We start from the raw sequence: 17,996 nt of genomic DNA, 5'->3' as shown, positions 1-17,996 counted from the left end.
TAAAGCTACTGACGCTTAAGATAATACAGAAAAATAAATACTCACATTAGCATGCATGGGTTAAAGGTCATTAGCATGTATGGGTTAAAGGTCATTAGCATGTATGGGTTAAAAATGATTAGCCAGCAAGAAATTTTGTATTAGCCTGTGTTGTGGCTTTTCTTTTATTTTTTAATTAAACAATATGTGCAGTATTGCTGAGGAATAATTATATTACTTATATATATATATTATATATATATTATGGGACTGGTGGCCGTATGGTGAAGAGCATAAGTTCGAATCCCGTTGAAGACTGGGATTTGATCTTCTGGAAATATAGGACCCTCCTACAGTGTGTATTCAACGTACATAAGGGAAGTAAAGGTGGTTGGTTGTTGTCCTGGCCACATGACATTCTCCTTAACCTTCGGCCATCGAACCAGATAATAATTTCCCTTCATAAATCGCTTAGTCTGAAATGGACACTTTTATTGTGCGTGCATGTGTGTGTGTGTGTCTGGACCCTTGTGTGTGTGTGTGAGTGTGTTTGTGTGTGCTAATAGTGTAACTTTTACCTTTACGTTTACCTATCCCTTAGTCTGCTGGACTGTTGGGGCACCATGCAAGATTAGTCGACCGTCTTTCTCCATTCCTCTTTGACTTTTGCCTTAGTTAGAACCTCTTTCAATGGTAGACCCTTTCATTCTTTTATGCTGTCCTCCCATCGCTTTCTGTGTCTGCCTCTTATTCTTTTACCTGGTACTGTTCCCTGAAGAAAGGTCTTGCGAGCCCGAAGATCTTGTAATAGGGCCATAGATTTTTTGGTGTCCACTCGCTGCAGTAACCCTGTCTCTAATCTCTTAGTTTGTGATGCGGTCTTTAATATATAAATAGTTTAATAAAATATATAATTATTCTGGTTTCTAGCTTTTGTTGACCTTGTTAGACCCCCCCAGGAGCTACTCAAAAGATTACTTTGAACAATTGGAACTGAGAAAAAAAGAGTTTCTGGTTCCTTTTGTAATGTGTGGTTCCCTTGTAATGTGTGGTTCCCTTGTAATATGTGGTTCCCTTGTAATGTCTGGTTCCCTTGTAATGTCTAGTTCCCTTGTAATGTCTAGTTCCCTTGTAATGTCTAGTTCCCTTGTAATGTCTAGTTCCCTTGTAATGTCTAGTTCCCTTGTAATGTCTAGTTCCCTTGTAATGTCTAGTTCCCTTGTAATGTATGGTTCCTTGTAATGTCTAGTTCCCTTGTGATGTCTAGTTCCCTTGTAATGTCTAGTTCCCTTGTAATGTCTAATTTCCTTGTAATGTCTAGTTCCCTTGTAATGTCTAATTTCCTTGTAATGTCTGGTTCCCTTGTAATGTCTAGTTCCCTTGTAATGTCTAGTTCCCTTGTAATGTCTAGTTCCCTTGTAATGTCTAATTTCCTTGTAATGTCTAGTTTCCTTGTAATGTCTAGTTCCCTTGTAATGTCTAGTTCCCTTGTAATGTCTAGTTCCCTTGTAATGTCTAGTTCCCTTGTAATGTCTAGTTCCCTTGTAATGTCTAGTTCCCTTGTAATGTCTAATTCCCTTGTAATGTCTAATTCCCTTGTAATGTCTAATTTCCTTGTAATGTCTAGTTTCCTTGTAATGTCTAGTTTCCTTGTAATGTCTAGTTCCCTTGTAATGTCTAGTTCCCTTGTAATGTCTAGTTCCCTTGTAATGTCTAGTTCCCTTGTAATGTCTAATTTCCTTGTAATGTCTAGTTTCCTTGTAATGTCTAATTCCCTTGTAATGTCTAGTTCCCTTGTAATGTCTAGTTCCCTTGTTATGTCTAGTTCCCTTGTAATGTCTAGTTCCCTTGTAATGTCTAGTTCCCTTGTAATGTCTAATTTCCTTGTAATGTCTAGTTCCCTTGTAATGTCTAATTCCCTTGTAATGTCTAATTCCCTTGTAATGTCTAATTTCCTTGTAATGTCTAATTTCCTTGTAATGTCTAGTTTCCTTGTAATGTCTAGTTTCCTTGTAATGTCTAGTTCCCTTGTAATGTCTAGTTCCCTTGTAATGTCTAGTTCCCTTGTAATGTCTAATTCCCTTGTAATGTCTAATTTCCTTGTAATGTCTAGTTTCCTTGTAATGTCTAGTTTCCTTGTAATGTCTAGTTTCCTTGTAATGTCTGGTTCCCTTGTAATGTCTAGTTCCCTTGTAATGTCTAGTTTCCTTGTAATGTCTGGTTCCCTTGTAATGTCTAGTTCCCTTGTAATGTCTAATTCCCTTGTAATGTCTAATTCCCTTGTAATGTCTAATTTCCTTGTAATGTCTAGTTTCCTTGTAATGTCTAGTTTCCTTGTAATGTCTGGTTCCCTTGTAATGTCTAGTTCCCTTGTGATGTCTGGTTCCCTTGTAATGTCTAGTTCCCTTGTAATGCTACCCTTGTACTATGTACTTCCTGATTCCTTAGAAGGGAAATAGTTATTGTTAGGACGATGGGAAATATTGATATAGGTTAGTGTCAGACACGAAGTCAAATATATTTTAAAATAATACCAATAGTAAGTAAGAGAATTGGTTATTTTCTTCTCTTGTCTTATAAAATACAGACGTTACTTAAAAAAAAATAAGATAATTACGTTCAACGCGTGTTTCTAGGTCAATATAGTCACGCATGACCAATGACTTAAATTCTGCTAAGTCACTGGTTTTCCTGGCTAGCTCAGGCAACCTATTCCATGCTCTAATAGCACTAGGGAAGAAGGAGTATTTGTACAAATTTGTCCTAGCATATGTGTGACTGTAGACTACGAAATGGCGTTTAAATGATAACGCTGTGCCAAAAAGATAGAAAGAATTTAAAAAAAAAAAGCAACAAAACTGTTCTGACAAGCAGGAAAGGATGCCGAGCTAGTGGGAGGAGGGGGGGGTGCATTAGTCGCCCTTCCATGACACTTGATGAACTTACCTGTCTGTGAAAGATGTAAAACAAGAAAATGGCCTGGTCAAATCTAGGTCACGTCTGCTGACTCCCCCCAGCAGTCTACAACCACGTGGCCTGTGTTAACAAGGGAAAGATTAGCGCGTCGGTCACTTGTTGATTGTTGGAGGCAAAAGTATCAACAGAATGCAAGGGAAAGTACTCCACTGTCACTGGAAACGAAACCGGATGTTTGCACTTAGAGATGGGAGTTAAATCCTGTTGGACACAGTTCAAACTAAATATAAAAAAAAAATGCTTTATCAGAAATCTACGTTCTAAAACGAAAAAAGAAAGAAAAAAAAAGATTTTATTAGATAAGGCTCTAAGCTTCACAAATGACACCTCTATTCTGAAAAAGTAAACACTAAAAAAATACACGAATATTCATAACTGATTACGGTTTCTTTTCTAATAGAGGAATTTCCGATTCATATAGTAAATTTGTAGAGCTTTCATGAGTCCCTCCATTTGTGGTAGGTAGCTTTCATTAGATGGGGTAAAGTAAAGGTTGTTTAGGGTTGTGCTGGTCACAAGACACCATCGTTAACGATTTACTATGTGCCACAGGAACAGATGACCTTAGTGCTATTAGAGCACGGAATGGGTTGCCTGTGCCAGTCAGGAAAATCAATGATTTGGCAGAATTTAGGTCATTGGTTAACATGCATGACTAGATGCATGGTACGTAGGACGTAATCATCTTCTTTTTGAAGTAACGTCTGTGTCTTATAAGATAAGATATAGATTGCAAGGTCTGAAATGGGAAACTGTTCAGTGACGTAGCTAGGGTGGGGAAAGAGAGGGGATAATTTGAAAATCTCCCCGGGCCCCCACTTGAGTGGGCCCCCAAATTAGTGGTTCTTTACATTAAATATTAAATATTACGCAAAATGCAGGGGCCCCAAAGGAGCCTACCGGGCCCCCAAATAATGAAAAATTTCTAGCTACGCCCCTGAAACTGTTTTTTTTTTCTTTAATACTTTACCAATTAAAAGCCTTAGCCTGGACAGGTGTAGGATTAGGGGCACCGATCTATTAGCGTTCAGTTTTCTTACTGACTTCTTGACATTGCCTTTCTAGTGTCAGCCATCACGTTCCTGCCGTCATGTGACAAGAGACTGTTGGGAAGTCAATTAAAGTGGTCTAGTGACTCTGGACTGCTCGAGATGGATGTATAAGGGATACTTAACTATACTACTATTTCTCTAATGATAGTTTTGGTACTTCAGATGACATGAAAATTCTTCTTCACTAAGCAATAGAGGAGTAGATAATTAGCGTATTAAATTTTTAATTCGTCGTAGGCATTTTGCGCCTCCCGCGCCACCGCCCGCCTATCCCCTATCCCCCCCCCCCCCAGATCATATGTAAATAGAAATCTCATAGTTTGTATACATAGCTTGTGTGGGTATTGGATACTCTACTGACATTCTACGTACGTTTAAATAGACATTCTTAATTCTTACTATCTCTAGTTCTTTTTCTCTTTGTCTCGCTTTATATCCTTCTCTCTCGTTCAATATCTCTTTTTCTCTCTTTAATTTATTGTTTTGTATAAACATTTCTCTCTCTAATCTTTTTTTTTTGTACAATTTTTCTCCTTTCGTTCTCTCTCACTTCCTATTGCTTTTTCTTCTTTTTCTTTGTCTTTCTTTCTTTTTAATATTTATATTTTCTTTTCCCTTTTCTTTTTCTCTCTTTCTCTCTTTGTATTACTTTGTCTTATTTTCTTCTCTCTCTCTCTCTCTCTTTCTTTCTCTTTCGAACCTTTTTCTTTCCATCTCTTTCTCTCCCCCTTCTCCCTTTCCCTGTCTCTCCCTCTCTTACTCTCTCCCTCTCTCCCCCCTCTCTCTCTCTCCCTATCTCTCCCTATCTCTCCCCCTCTCTCTCTCTCCCTATCTCTCCCCCTCTCTCCCTCTCTCTATCCTTCTCTTTCTCCCTCCCTCTCTCTCTCCCTCTCCCCCTCTCCCTCTCTCCCTCCCTCTCTCTTTCCCTGGTGCTATATGTAATCCGCTTAGGAGTCAACTTGCTTCAAATGACATAGAAGACAGGTCTGCGACTATCATGGACATACATTGCCAACCGCACTTCCAATTGCGATGGTCTCCCAAACGCAGCTATATACACCTTACAATTGATTATGTTTTCGTATGACTAGCAAGCAATCTTATGCTTTTTAAAAAGTGACCACAATGACATAGATACAAATCATATTCACATACATACATACCGTATCAACATACAAATTAGAGATTTAAAAGTCAGTTCCTAGTAATTCGAAATTTCAATAACAGACAAATGTTTGTGTATAAGGCTATGTTTGAATACGACTAGCCCACAGGGATAGCCTATACGTTTAGTATGTAATAAAAACTCCATTTATTATCTCGCATTATTAATTTGTATGTTTGTATGAAAGAATAAATGTTGTTCGCATTGAAGTGTTTTAAAACTATCCAACGTATTTTCCTTTTTATTTCGCTCTGACCTTTTTCTAACGTTGGAAACTTTCCTTAGCACCATTGGCCTTTGATTCTCTAGAATGTATTTACAATGATCGCAGGTACATAAGCCTTTGTCTTTATAGAAAGTAGTTGACACCGCGGCAGACAGTGTTACACAGCCGCTTTATTTAATAGCAAGCTTATTGAAGTGCACAGAAGATTGAAATTAAAAGACGCAAATAAGTCGATTGCCTGTCTATAGAGGCGACATTCGATCTATTCTTTATAGTTGATTCCACTCCCTCTGCACTTTCACTCCCTCTCCTCATTCCCCATATATACCTCCCCCCTCCGTCTATAACTGTCCTCCCTCTACAACCCCACCTCTTCTGTACTTCCACTCCTGTATTTTGGTTGGCAGGCTGGTGGGACATTCAACTGTGATCTTTGACTAAGTGTACGGATAGGTCGCGTGTACACAGTGAGTCCCACTCAAACCCACTACAGTCGCCTCGTTACCTACAGTTGATTCAATCACAGCTGAAGTAGGCTACGCAAGGGCAGACCAGGGTAGTGTACTGTAGGCCTAGTGTAGTAGTATACGTTAGGACCTAAGACTGGTCTGAGGATTGGTTTCTTGTGCAGAGGTTCTAAAACCAATAAGAATGTATCTTAATCTCAAACCTCTCTCAAGGAATAAATGTATGAATGTGACATAACTAACAATTGGAAAGTTATATATATATATATATATATATATATATATATATATATATATATGTATATATATATACATTGATAAGAAAAAAAAATATGATAGATAAATAGATAGATAGATAAATAGATAAATAGATAGATCGATCGATCGATGGATCGTTAGATAGATAGATAGATAGATAGATAGATAGATAGATAGATAGATAGATAGATAGATAGATAGATAGACAGATAAATTCCTGGCAGGAGGGAAGCCTGTTGTCTGTCCACTAAGACTTGAAATAACTTTTTCTACAAAAAAAAAAAAACAACTACAGAATTATCGATGAAACACAAAATATGAAAATAAAAAGACTAAATAGAATAGCTTTAAATAAAATTTATTTCGTAAATTTGGATTCCAAATTTATAATAAATATATAAGCAAAGAAAAAAAAAAAAAGGAAAACTTGCGTCATAACTAAATGTCCTGTTATATTTATTTTCTTTTTTCACATTGAACCCAACAGGACCCACTGTGAGAGTCTACAACGCTCTCCCAGATCCTAACTGGCTAAGTTGGCGCAAAGGAATTTTTTCAAGGGGCGTCCCTGTTAAGTGTAGGAGAACCCCAAACGTACCTTAATGGTACATGGCTTGCTGCCCCGAGCGTTTGGTACCCTCGTTACGCTACTGCACAGACGATATTTGTGTACTTAGAGTGACACTCTCTTCTCCCCCTATGCTGTAATTACGTAAAAATTTATGACCAAAATACAAAAAAACGATTAAGGAAGAAACGAATATGGGGTCGTAAGACTGTAAGTGTGACCTCGGTTAATCACTGATTATAGCCCATAAAACACCTTGAAATCACCTTGTTGGAGTGCTCCTAGGTGTCTACTCTTCAGGTTTGACATAAAAACGTATGTGTGTCGCGCAAGGGATTGTGGGGGAAGTGTTAAGAGAAGACAGAACTAAGTCTCGAGACAGGAAGATTTCGGCAGTTCATTGTATTAGTAAAAAAAAAAATAGGTTCTTCTAACACTCGCAACGTAAAGAAGCTATAAAACTAATAAAAAATAGTTCCTGAACATTCAACTAATAGATAGAAAATATTCAATGGTTAAAGGCTTCAGTAACTATATGAAGATAGGATTGTAGTAGCAAAATGTAGGCGTTTATTTAATGTATTCAAATGTATCTTTTTATACCTAGCATCCATTTAGTTCTCGCTACGTAGCACTGACTTTTTTTTAAAACTACCCATCAACATTTTCACAAGACTCCTGGCTTGAAGTAGAAAACATTTTTAAAAACAAAGACAATACCTCCATTCTACTACTTAAAATAGAATAAAAAACAGAACAGAATTTATAAATAAAATTGTATTTTAGTTCAAGCCGCTCTGGCATCGTCCGTCTTGTAGATACATCTCAAGTATATCATTGAACTATTATTAAGTCTGGTAGATCTATACATTCTCTTTACCAGGATTCATTATAGGGGATGTTGGGGTGGGGGGGGGGGGGAGAGGAGTGGAGGGGGTAAAAATGTTCCCTTCAATAGTTATAAAGAGAAAAACAATCGCTATACAAGTTGTAGAAAGAGGTTCGAGGTAATTACTTCCTTTCTCTCTAATTTAAAGGTAGTTCTTTTTATTTTTTTTTACTTTGAACAAATATTAACGGTCATATTCGATTGTTCACAGTGTGGCCAATGAGCTAGTAATTCTTTCCCAAACGATACAAACTGATGTCAAATTTGTAGGGAATTCATTAGAGCTGTTTTTGAGATCTTGTCCAGGCTTTTTGAGCCCACCCACCCAGGTTCTAGTTTTCCACGAAGGCACCATTGAACGTCGAGCTATTATAATGAAATAAAATGTAACGTGAATGTATATTACCTGCCTCCTTTTAAATTACAGACATATTGCTTTTCAAAATAAATCGTTACAAAATAAAATATATTCTGTCAAACGCATTAAACGTATTCCTTTAATTAGAATCTATTTTTAGCAAACTATTTTTTGCTAGTGAGTGACCTGCTGCAATCTTATACATACACTATAACGAGTTCTTGTGTAATTTCTTCCTTGCTTATAGGACAAGAAATGTGTTTTTAGATGATTTATTTTTTTTGTCCAAAATGAAAATCTGACCAATTCTTTCACGTTTCACTTCCAGATTCATGCCAGCTTTCTTTTGCTACCTGTGTACAGTTCTCACCTGCATCTGGCTCCTGGAGCTGGACAAGACGGAGAAGTTTATTGAGGGTCAAGCTGACTCGCTTGACCAGCCAGCAAACACCAGTGACACTGTTCAGATTCCTGTAAGATAATCGCACGTAGATAAATGTATCTAAACTTTGTGTTTACGATAACCTTTGAACTTACTCTGACCCTAACTGATTCTAAACTTTGACTTTAAACGTAGTCTAAGCCTTGATATTATTTGACTGTTTTTGTTTTCATTACAAAGCTTATATCAACTCACTCTTGTTGTTACCGGTCGTTGACTTGTAGCACCAAACTGCTGGCAGACAGCTAAACCTCTGTTATATATCTTGACTAATAAAACTTCAAATAACTTGAATCAGGGCCGGTCCTAACAATTGCGGGGTCCTATGCGAAACTGATCGCGCGGGGCCTAGTCTGGGTGGGAATAAGGATAATAAGTGAAAATTAAGATTTTGTATTAGAAAATAAATTCGACTTTGAATTTTATTCATTCTTTACTAAGTACAAAATTGCGATCAAATTAACTTTACTTTACGAGCCTTTCAATCTATGGAATATTTATATGCCTGTTACTATAAAAGTAAATAAAGTATTGGAACTTTCGATTAAGGTGAAAATGTGCCCGCCCCGGTCATTACATTTTATTACATGAAAGCTGACAATGGCTTTTATCGCGCTAAGTGTTATCGTTTTCAGTAATGAATGACACCCACAAATGAAATTTGTGTCTTTTTTTTAGGAGATTTTATTAGTTTTCAGGAGATTTTTTTAAATTTTAATAAATTCACGAGATTTCCAGGAATTTTTCGTATATATTTTGCAATTTAATAATTATACCTAGAATTAGCGCGGGGCCTATGAAAGCGCGGGGCCCACTGCGACCGCATAGGTTGCAGTGGCCTTGGACCGGCCCTGACTTGAATGACTTCCTTGTGTACGATACCAAATAGAAATTTATTTATAATATCGACAATATTGACATATCAAGTTAATATGAGATCAAATATATGTACTAGACTTTAGTAATAATATTTCCATACTAAATCTAACTTGCTACAGGGTAGAAAGATTTCTGTTTCATTGCAAGTGACCAGAAACAGCGACATGTAACGACATTTTTTACTGGTGTTAAACTATGACACAATTACTTGCGCTTAATTCATTCTTTCTGCCTGTTTCTGTAGGCTCCGTCCTTGACCCCCAATACCTGGATCATGTTGGTAGAGGAGATGCTTCCCTACTTCCTGTTTGTCTCACGATGGATTCTTCCCAGGGGAGAAGTCAAGAGAGAGCAGCTGGCGGAACTTCTCTTTGCTTTTATCGGCATCGGCGGAGACATCATGGAGTACTTCTCACTGCTGGGCGAAGAAGCGGTCAGGCCGAACAAGCAGCTGTGCTACGTGGTGCTGGCCATCTGGTCATTCTCCGTGATGCAGTTCACCATGACCATCACGGTCATCCATCAGCCCAAGCGCCAGAGGAACATAAACGTGGTAGCTGCGGACTCGGTGGACCTTAGCGCCCACAAGAAGCTGATGAAGTTCCGTCATGAGGTGTCCGCCATCTTTCTGACCATGATCATGCAGGACCTTCCTTTCATGATTGTTCGCCTATACGTCATGATCGGCTTCAATGTGGTCAACTACAGCCTCATCTTTTTCACTTCCAAAAACATCATGATCATCTCCTTACTCTTCTACAAACTTATCATCATCTGCTCAGCGTATTATCAACCGAAATCTCCGAGCGATGATGACGATGACGACGACGACGACGACGATGATGAGGACGACAATGTCAGTAGGGGTAAAAAAAAATCACAGTACCTGTCCCAGAACGGCTCAAAAAAGGAACTCGCTGACTACACCTACGAAACGGAAACAGCTCCAGCAAGCCAAAACATTGACGTGGAAGCCAACATTAAGAAACGAAACAAAAAGAAAGCACCAAAATCTGACAGCAAAGCTTCAAACCCATTCCCCGAGGGTAAAATCATAGTATCTGGCAATGGACTCTCGGTGAGTCCATATCTTATTGAAAACCCTTCCTACCAACATCCGCCCAACGGAGCAGCTAAAAACTTGACCACCAGGTCGACGAATACAACTCCGACATTGCTGCGGGTGCCGAAGGACGGGTTCATAGAAATCGAGCATACGACGCCCCGGGGAGATGAATCTCAGGACACAGGGTTCACCTCAGAGAAGAGCCGCTCTAACTCTGGCTCCAAGAGATCATTGGATGGTTCCAACTCATCATCGGACAGCTCCCATTTTAAGTTTTCATTTAACGAAGACGCAGCCGTCAAAACTGACAATGACTAAGAACAAGATACCAGTAACCCTCATAGACGTCTTATTGAAAAGTTCGGACATTGAATAAAACTATGCATTAAAAAAATATGGTTTACAGTACAAAAAGACATTTTCAGTGAAAAAGTAAAACAAACTGAACATTATGTACATATATATATTAGTTGAGCATTCGAAAATGACAATAGAGAATTAATTCTAATTCTTGTTTCCATGACAATATTTAAAAACGTACTCCCTTATTTGTTTATTTTTAGTGTGTTCTGATTATTATTGGGAAAAGAGAGAAGTTTAATATTATTCAAAATAATGTTTGAAGCTATTAAAAACATGTACTGGAGGAAAAAAATAGATCAATAATTTTTTAGCCAGCGTTTATCCGAACACTAGAACCATGTAAAGTCAACGATGTTAGCGTTGTTACGTAGTCAAAAAGTTAATTATCCGGTGTAAAGACTGCATTTCTTCCTTGTGACTTGACTTAAGATTGAGCACTGACATATATGTCTATGAATTGGAGTAAGACAGTGTATATTTAAATACACATTTTTTAAATGCATCGCCGATATGTGCCTATCTAGGGGTTTCACCCGAAAATAAATACACATTTTTTAAATGCATCGCCGATATGTGCCTATCTAGGGGTTTCACCCGAAAATAAATACACATTTTTTAAATGCATCGCCGATATGTGCCTATCTAGGGGTTTCACCCGAAATTAAATACACATTTTTTAAATGCATCGCCGATATGTGCCTATCTAGGGGTTTCACCCGAAAACGCCACTTCCGATGACGTGCCTTAAATTATGATTATGATTATTGTAGATTTCAAATAAAAAAAAATATAGAATGAAAGCTTTGTAGTTATAAAACTTTATAATCAATAAAACGTTCTCGCCTCAAACAATCTTCGTTGATATCTATACACCGCTATCTTCTATGACTATGAGAAGAATCTGCTTCAGTTTTCAAAGTGGATGAGACTAAAAAGGCTCCAAATACTTAAAAGTGTATACACATATGTAACTTGTATAATAACTATTCATATATGTAACTCTTATAATAACTATTCATATATATAACTCTTATAATAACTATTGATATATGTAACTCACTCTTACAATAACATAATGTTTATGTTGAATTGGGTGTTGTTCCACTTTATAACTGGAAAAAAAATATTTATGACATTGTTTGATTGTTTAGTAAAATGTACATTACATGCAATGTTTTATTACCGAGATGTCTGGTTGACTTTGTTACCTGAAGCCAGTGTGTTTATTATAAACTTGGACTGTACTGAGATGTATAAATTGATATTTTTTATCATTTCTACATTATTTAATTTATCTGAGATAATTGTCTTCATTCCATTATGTTCTTCACATTTTATGTAATTATTGCTAACAAACACTTACTGGCATGTCGTGAGGTATGCTGTGTGGTTTGCGATCTGGACTATCCTTTCGATGGTCTGGATTCAAACCCTGCCATCTGCAACCCACCACTCTGCCTCGTCTTCCAGCGGGTGGTATGGGGCTGGAAGGTAACAATCTTCACTTCTGAAGGAACACTCAAAACATATGAAACATAACAAAAGTAACTTTTAGAATTGAAGAAGTCTATTTGAGATAGAGATGGCTGCATGACATCCTTAACAATGATCCAGATATCGAACTCACTCCCACTGTCAAAGCGGTTGTCCGAGATGGAGGTTTGAGTTAGGACTTAATAATCTTCCATTCTAGAGAAATGCCCATAACATACACGTCAAGTCTGGTAATCAGTCAAAATGTAAAATTAATGAAAGTTTCAATGTTTAAAATGAAACGTCATCATCTTAATAAGTGATAGTTTGTAATTAACAAGATATTATATTTTATTATCGGTTGTATATGTTCATCAAATGGGAAATACATCTTGGCTATTTATCAAACTGGATGTTTAACAATACCAATAACAGATATAAAAGAACTTCTTTAGATCTTTAGACTCTATTAAACACATAGGTAACAGACTCTCGATTTTTCTTAGTACAAATTATTTATTAAAAAAATGTCTATTTGGGAGCCAAAATAATTAAAGGTATCCCCTTCACCTTCACAATTAGTCCCTTATAACCGTTAGGGCACGTTACATGATCGGTCGACCGTCTTCCTCCATTTTTCTCAGTTTATTTGCCTTGTTTACAGGCCAGTCCACTATTTGATGTTTCGTTGTCTGCCTTTTCTCCTTTTTCCTGGTTTTGTTTTCTATTGGAAGGTCTTCGCAAGCCCCAAGGAGCGTGTGATATGGTGCTTTAGTTTTTGTTTTTTTAACATCAGCAGGTCATCGCGGTGTTCTTCTGTCATTGTGATCCTGTTCCGAAAATTTCCATTTGTGATGTGGACTTTGTAGGTGATACCAAGGATTTTTTTTAAAGCATCCTAGTTCCATTGCTAGGAGTCTCCTCTTTAGCTATGCTGTACAAAATCCGCAGGAATGTAAGAATGTGGTTATGACCATTAAGCCCATCAATCAAATTTTGGTACCGAGGGCTTTCGTATTTCCGCACTGTTCAGAGTTTTAAAAGTGCTGCTGTGGACTGTGCAATTCTGGCAAGTAATTCAGGTTTGGTTCCTATGTCTGAAACGAGAGCTGCACATTTTTAAAACTCCTGAAATAGGTCAGCTCTACGCCTCCAGTACTGATCTCCCCTTTAAAGCATTTCTTTATTGGTCATAATTTGTATTTTATCTCCCTTGATTTACATACCATATGTGCGGAAGTTGTGTAAGCGCATCACCAAGTCAGCTAGCACTTCTTCTCTCCCTGCCTGATTATCTGCCCTTTGCAAATCGCAAGTTATCCTTCCCATGAATATTATGAAAGTGTTGGTGACAGTAGACAGCTTTGTTTCACTCCGAAATATGTAGAAGTTACTTCAAACAAAAAACAAATTGAAAACATTGTTTAAATGTTACAAGCATTACGTATTGTTATATACTTATATTAATGCTTATAATAAAATCTAAAAACTTATGTCTTTATGTTTGTTTCATAAAATTGTTGCATTGTGGATGTTAATCTTACAAATATTGTTTCTAAGAACGTATATTTTTATGAAGACACTTATATATTTAGATTTTTTGTTTTTAGCAATATGTGATATCAATTGCTTCTGAATTATATAAGTTTATCTGCAGCAGGAAGACAGGTTTATTTAAAGGATCTACTAGCAAACTGTATGAAGGTTTAATGATCTCTCACAACTGGCTTGAGTATAAGCCACACTGTGACACCTGGCATGACGTGTAGCCACACTGTCATTCCTGGCATGATATGTAGCCACACTGTGACACCTGGCATGACGTGTAGCCACACTGTCATTCCTGGCATGATATGTAGCCACACTGTGACACTTGTCATGATATGTAGACACACTGAGGCACCTGGCTTGATATGTAGCCACACTGTGACACCTGGCTTGATATGTAGCCACACTGTGACACTTGGCTTGATATGTAGCCACACTGTGACACTTGGCTTGATATATAGCCACACTGTGACACCTGGCTTGATATGTAGCCACACTGTGACACCTGGCTTGATATGTAGCCACACTTTGACACCTGTCATGATATGAAGCCACACTGTGACACCTGGCTTGATATGTAGCCACACTGTGACACCTGGCTTGATATGTAGCCACACTGTGACACCTGGCTTGATATGTACCTACACCATTTTGTGCAAAAATCAGAATGCTATGGATAACAAGCTGCACGCGTGGGAGATACCGGGTGTTACGTCCTCTCATATCTTGTGGGCATTAATTGACACGCAATACATCTAAACGTTGTGGGCATTAATTGACACGCAATACATCTAAACGTTGTGGGCATTAATTGACACGCAATACATCTAAACGTTGTGGGCATTAATTGACACGCAATACATCTAAACGTTGTGGGCATTAATTGACACGCAATACATCTAAACGTTGTGGGCATTAATTGACACGCAATACATCTAAACGTTGTGGGCATTAATTGACACGCAATACATCTAAACGTTGTGGGCATTAATTGACACGCAATACATCTAAACGTTGTGGGCATTAATTGACACGCAATACATCTAAACGTTGTGGGCATTAATTGACACGCAATACATCTAAACGTTGTGGGCATTAATTGACACGCGATACAGCTAAATGTTCTGGGCGAAATCTTGTGTTATATCTAGCCACAGCAAGTGGCAGGGGCGTAGCTAGGAATTGTTCATCTTTTGAGGGCCCGGGGGGGGGGGGCTTGACCTCTTTGGGTCCCCTGCATTTTGCGTAATATTTTAAAATTTAATGTAAAAAAACACTCATTTGGGGGCTCCCCTCAAGTGAGGGCCCATGGGGATTTTCAAAGTCTCCCTCCTCCACTGGCAAGTGAGCAGCAATCAAGCTACACTTAAGGGAAATAACAGTATTATTTACTAGCCATATTTTCGTTGACAATAACTGACAAATATTGTGGTCAAAAATTTATGTGAGATCTAGTTACACCAAATTAGTAATCGATATGATATCAATATAAAGATAGCTATCTGGGCAATACCTGACCTAATGACTAGACATATCTTGTGGGGGAAAAAAATGGAACAAAATCTAGCCACAACCTGTGGGCAACGACTGGCAAGAAATGTAGCCACATCTTGAAGGTAACAGCTGACCCTAACTGTAGCCACAACCTTATGGTCATCAACTTTCAAGAAAAGTAGCTACACCTCGTAGATGACAACTAGCAAAACATGTAGCCACACCTAATAGGTGACAACTTGCAAGACATGTAGTCACACCTAATAGGTGACAACTTGCAAGGCATGTAGCCACACCTTATAGGTGACAACTTTCAAGAAACCTAGCCACATCTTATGGTGAAGTTATTTCTAGCTTTGTTGATCAGAGAAACTAATTTATTCTGTGAGCTAACAGATAAATAAAGTCCGTTAAGAACAGAATGACGGGTGACCGGTCACTTCATCCCCGGTCACTTCATCCCCGGTCATTTCATCCCCGGTTATTTCATCCCCGGTCACTTCATCCCCGGTCACTTCATCCCCGGTCATTTCATCCCCGGTTATTTCATCCCCGGTCACTTCATCCCCGGTCACTTCATCCCCTGGTCACTTCATCCCCTGGTCACTTCATCCCCGGTCACTTCATCCCCGGTCATTTCATCCCCGGTTATTTCATCCCCGGTCACTTCATCCCCGGTCACTTCATCCCCTGGTCACTTCATCCCCTGGTCACTTCATCCCCCAGTCACTTCATCCCCGGTCACTTCATCCCCTGGTCACTTCATCCCCTGGTCACTTCATCCCCCAGTCACTTCATCCCCGGTCATTTCATCCCCAATTAAATATTTTATATATAAATATGATTATGTAGAATGCTTTTTGACATTTTATGACTTGTTACTAATGCGTTTATAGTGTTTCCTCTTCCACTTTGTTTTCTTAATGAGAAATCTTATTCTAAATCTGGGTGTGTACATAGCTATAGCGCTTATATTGGATGTGGGGGTTGTAATATCATAATATTATCCGGATCGAAGGCCAAGGTTTGGTGGAAGTAGTAAAAAATCATTTGAAAGATAGAAGTGCGATTAGAATAATTGTGATCATGCCTCCGATAACTTATCATCAAAGGCAAAGGTGTGGTGAAAGTACGACCATATTTCACTTTATTTTATTTTTCAATCGCTATTTCTTGAAAATGGGCGCGTCATTTTAAGCCTTGAAATAAGGTTTTATTTTTTTCTAATAAAGGCGGAGTTCACCCATCCTCATGTCGCCTATATAAGTTTTGTTTTAATTCCTTTTAAACATTAACGTGTTACAATTTTGTCATTTAAATAAAAAATGAATACATTAAATATTGCTCATTTCATGATTTTTAAAATTACAATTTGTAAGGTAAAAAAGATCAGATGATGAAAATATCAGGGGATGAAATGAACGCGGATGAAGTGACCAGGGGATGAAATGACCGGGGATGAAGTGACTGGGGGATGAAATGAACGCGGATGAAGTGACCAGGGGATGATGTGACCAGGGGATGAAATGACCGGGGATGAAGTGACCGGGGATGAAATGACCGGGGATGAAATGACCGGGGATGAAGTGACCGGGGATGAAGTGACAGGGGATGAAATGACCGGGAACCGAATAACGGCATCTATTGAGCAGAAAATGTATTTCACTGAATAAAACTATATGTATGTCGAGATGAAGTATATTTTAAATAAATGTCAATTTAATTACTTTGATTCAAGATACCTATTGTAAAACGTAAATCAATAATTAAAATATGATCAAAACTTGACTCTTTTTCGATGATTATACTGGGCTATATTTGTGTGTATTTTTTACACACGTCAATATCGTGTCATTACATTAGTAGCATGATATTTCCGTAGCTTTGTTTTAATTTCGCCCCTTTTGTTTCCTAACCATGGCCACCGCTTCACATATATTTCGTGGAGTCCACAGGTGTTTCTATCAGTCGCATATTTCTGGAAAAATGTCATCGACGAAACTGTTGCTCTCGAACTTCGCAAGATGGCTGTAATTTTTGTTTGCAATCATTGGGATAACTATGGCTACGCCCTGTCCGTTGTTCTTACTCACGGAAGGACAGCCATACACTCTGCTCGAAAATTTCCTGCAGATCAACCTTTATTCCCCGTAGAATTTCTTAACAGTCTTAACCCTACTGGCCTCCGCATCAATTCAAAATTTAAATTGGTTCAGTCGTCATGCTTCTTATGCTAGCATGAGGTCTCTGAAATGGCATTAGACTGACTGTTACCAGCATTCACCGCAACGTACTGGAGGGTTAAACTATCCCAGCTGCTACCTCACAAATGTCCCTGTTCCCTAGATATCCCTGACTCCATCAGATTCAAATTTGCCTTTTACCTTTACGTGCAATCAATTTCTTGCTAGATTAGCCTTTGCCATGACAATTAATAAAGCACAACGCCAAACGTTCACAAAGATATGACTGTGTCTTCCAAAACCTGTTTTCAGTCATGGACAATTGTATGTTGCTCTCTCTAGAGTTTCTTCTTTTCATTCACTCACAGCCCAAACCCACCCCATTCGGACAACTGTGTCTTGCAGGAAGTGTTCACCCCTCACTAAATAACGGCGTGTGCTACGCCGTGGGTAGATTAATTGTGTTTGTTCAGCGTAATTTCATGCTTCAGCTTTCTCAATACGCTCTGATCCTATCACTTGCCTGGACCATTTGGGAAAGGGACTTGAGAGGTGGGAGGAGAAAGGAGTATCTGGGTTATTGTTTTCACTTTTAAAAAAACTTTACCTG

At 38.3% G+C, this 17,996-nt stretch overlaps 1 protein-coding gene across 3 annotated transcripts in view; it reads left to right on the top strand.

The window, feature by feature from the left end:
• Positions 1–11,958, top strand: part of LOC106067747 (transmembrane protein 26-like) — a 30,295-nt gene extending 18,337 nt beyond the window's left edge. For all 3 annotated transcript variants that reach the window (XM_056018853.1, XM_013227004.2, XM_056018854.1), the window contains exons 3-4: positions 8,267–8,411; positions 9,504–11,958. In XM_056018853.1, coding sequence (XP_055874828.1) covers positions 8,267–8,411; positions 9,504–10,643 — 1,285 coding nt within the window. In that variant the 3' untranslated portion in view covers positions 10,644–11,958. The remainder of the gene's footprint in view (positions 1–8,266; positions 8,412–9,503) is intronic.
• The last annotated feature ends 6,038 nt before the right edge of the window (positions 11,959–17,996 follow it).

This window comes from Biomphalaria glabrata, chromosome 2 (genome assembly GCF_947242115.1).
Source record: "Biomphalaria glabrata chromosome 2, xgBioGlab47.1, whole genome shotgun sequence".
Lineage (NCBI taxonomy): Eukaryota > Metazoa > Mollusca > Gastropoda > Planorbidae > Biomphalaria > Biomphalaria glabrata.
The sequence above is the reverse complement of the archived record's forward strand: the minus strand, read 5'-3'. Positions and strand labels throughout refer to the sequence as shown.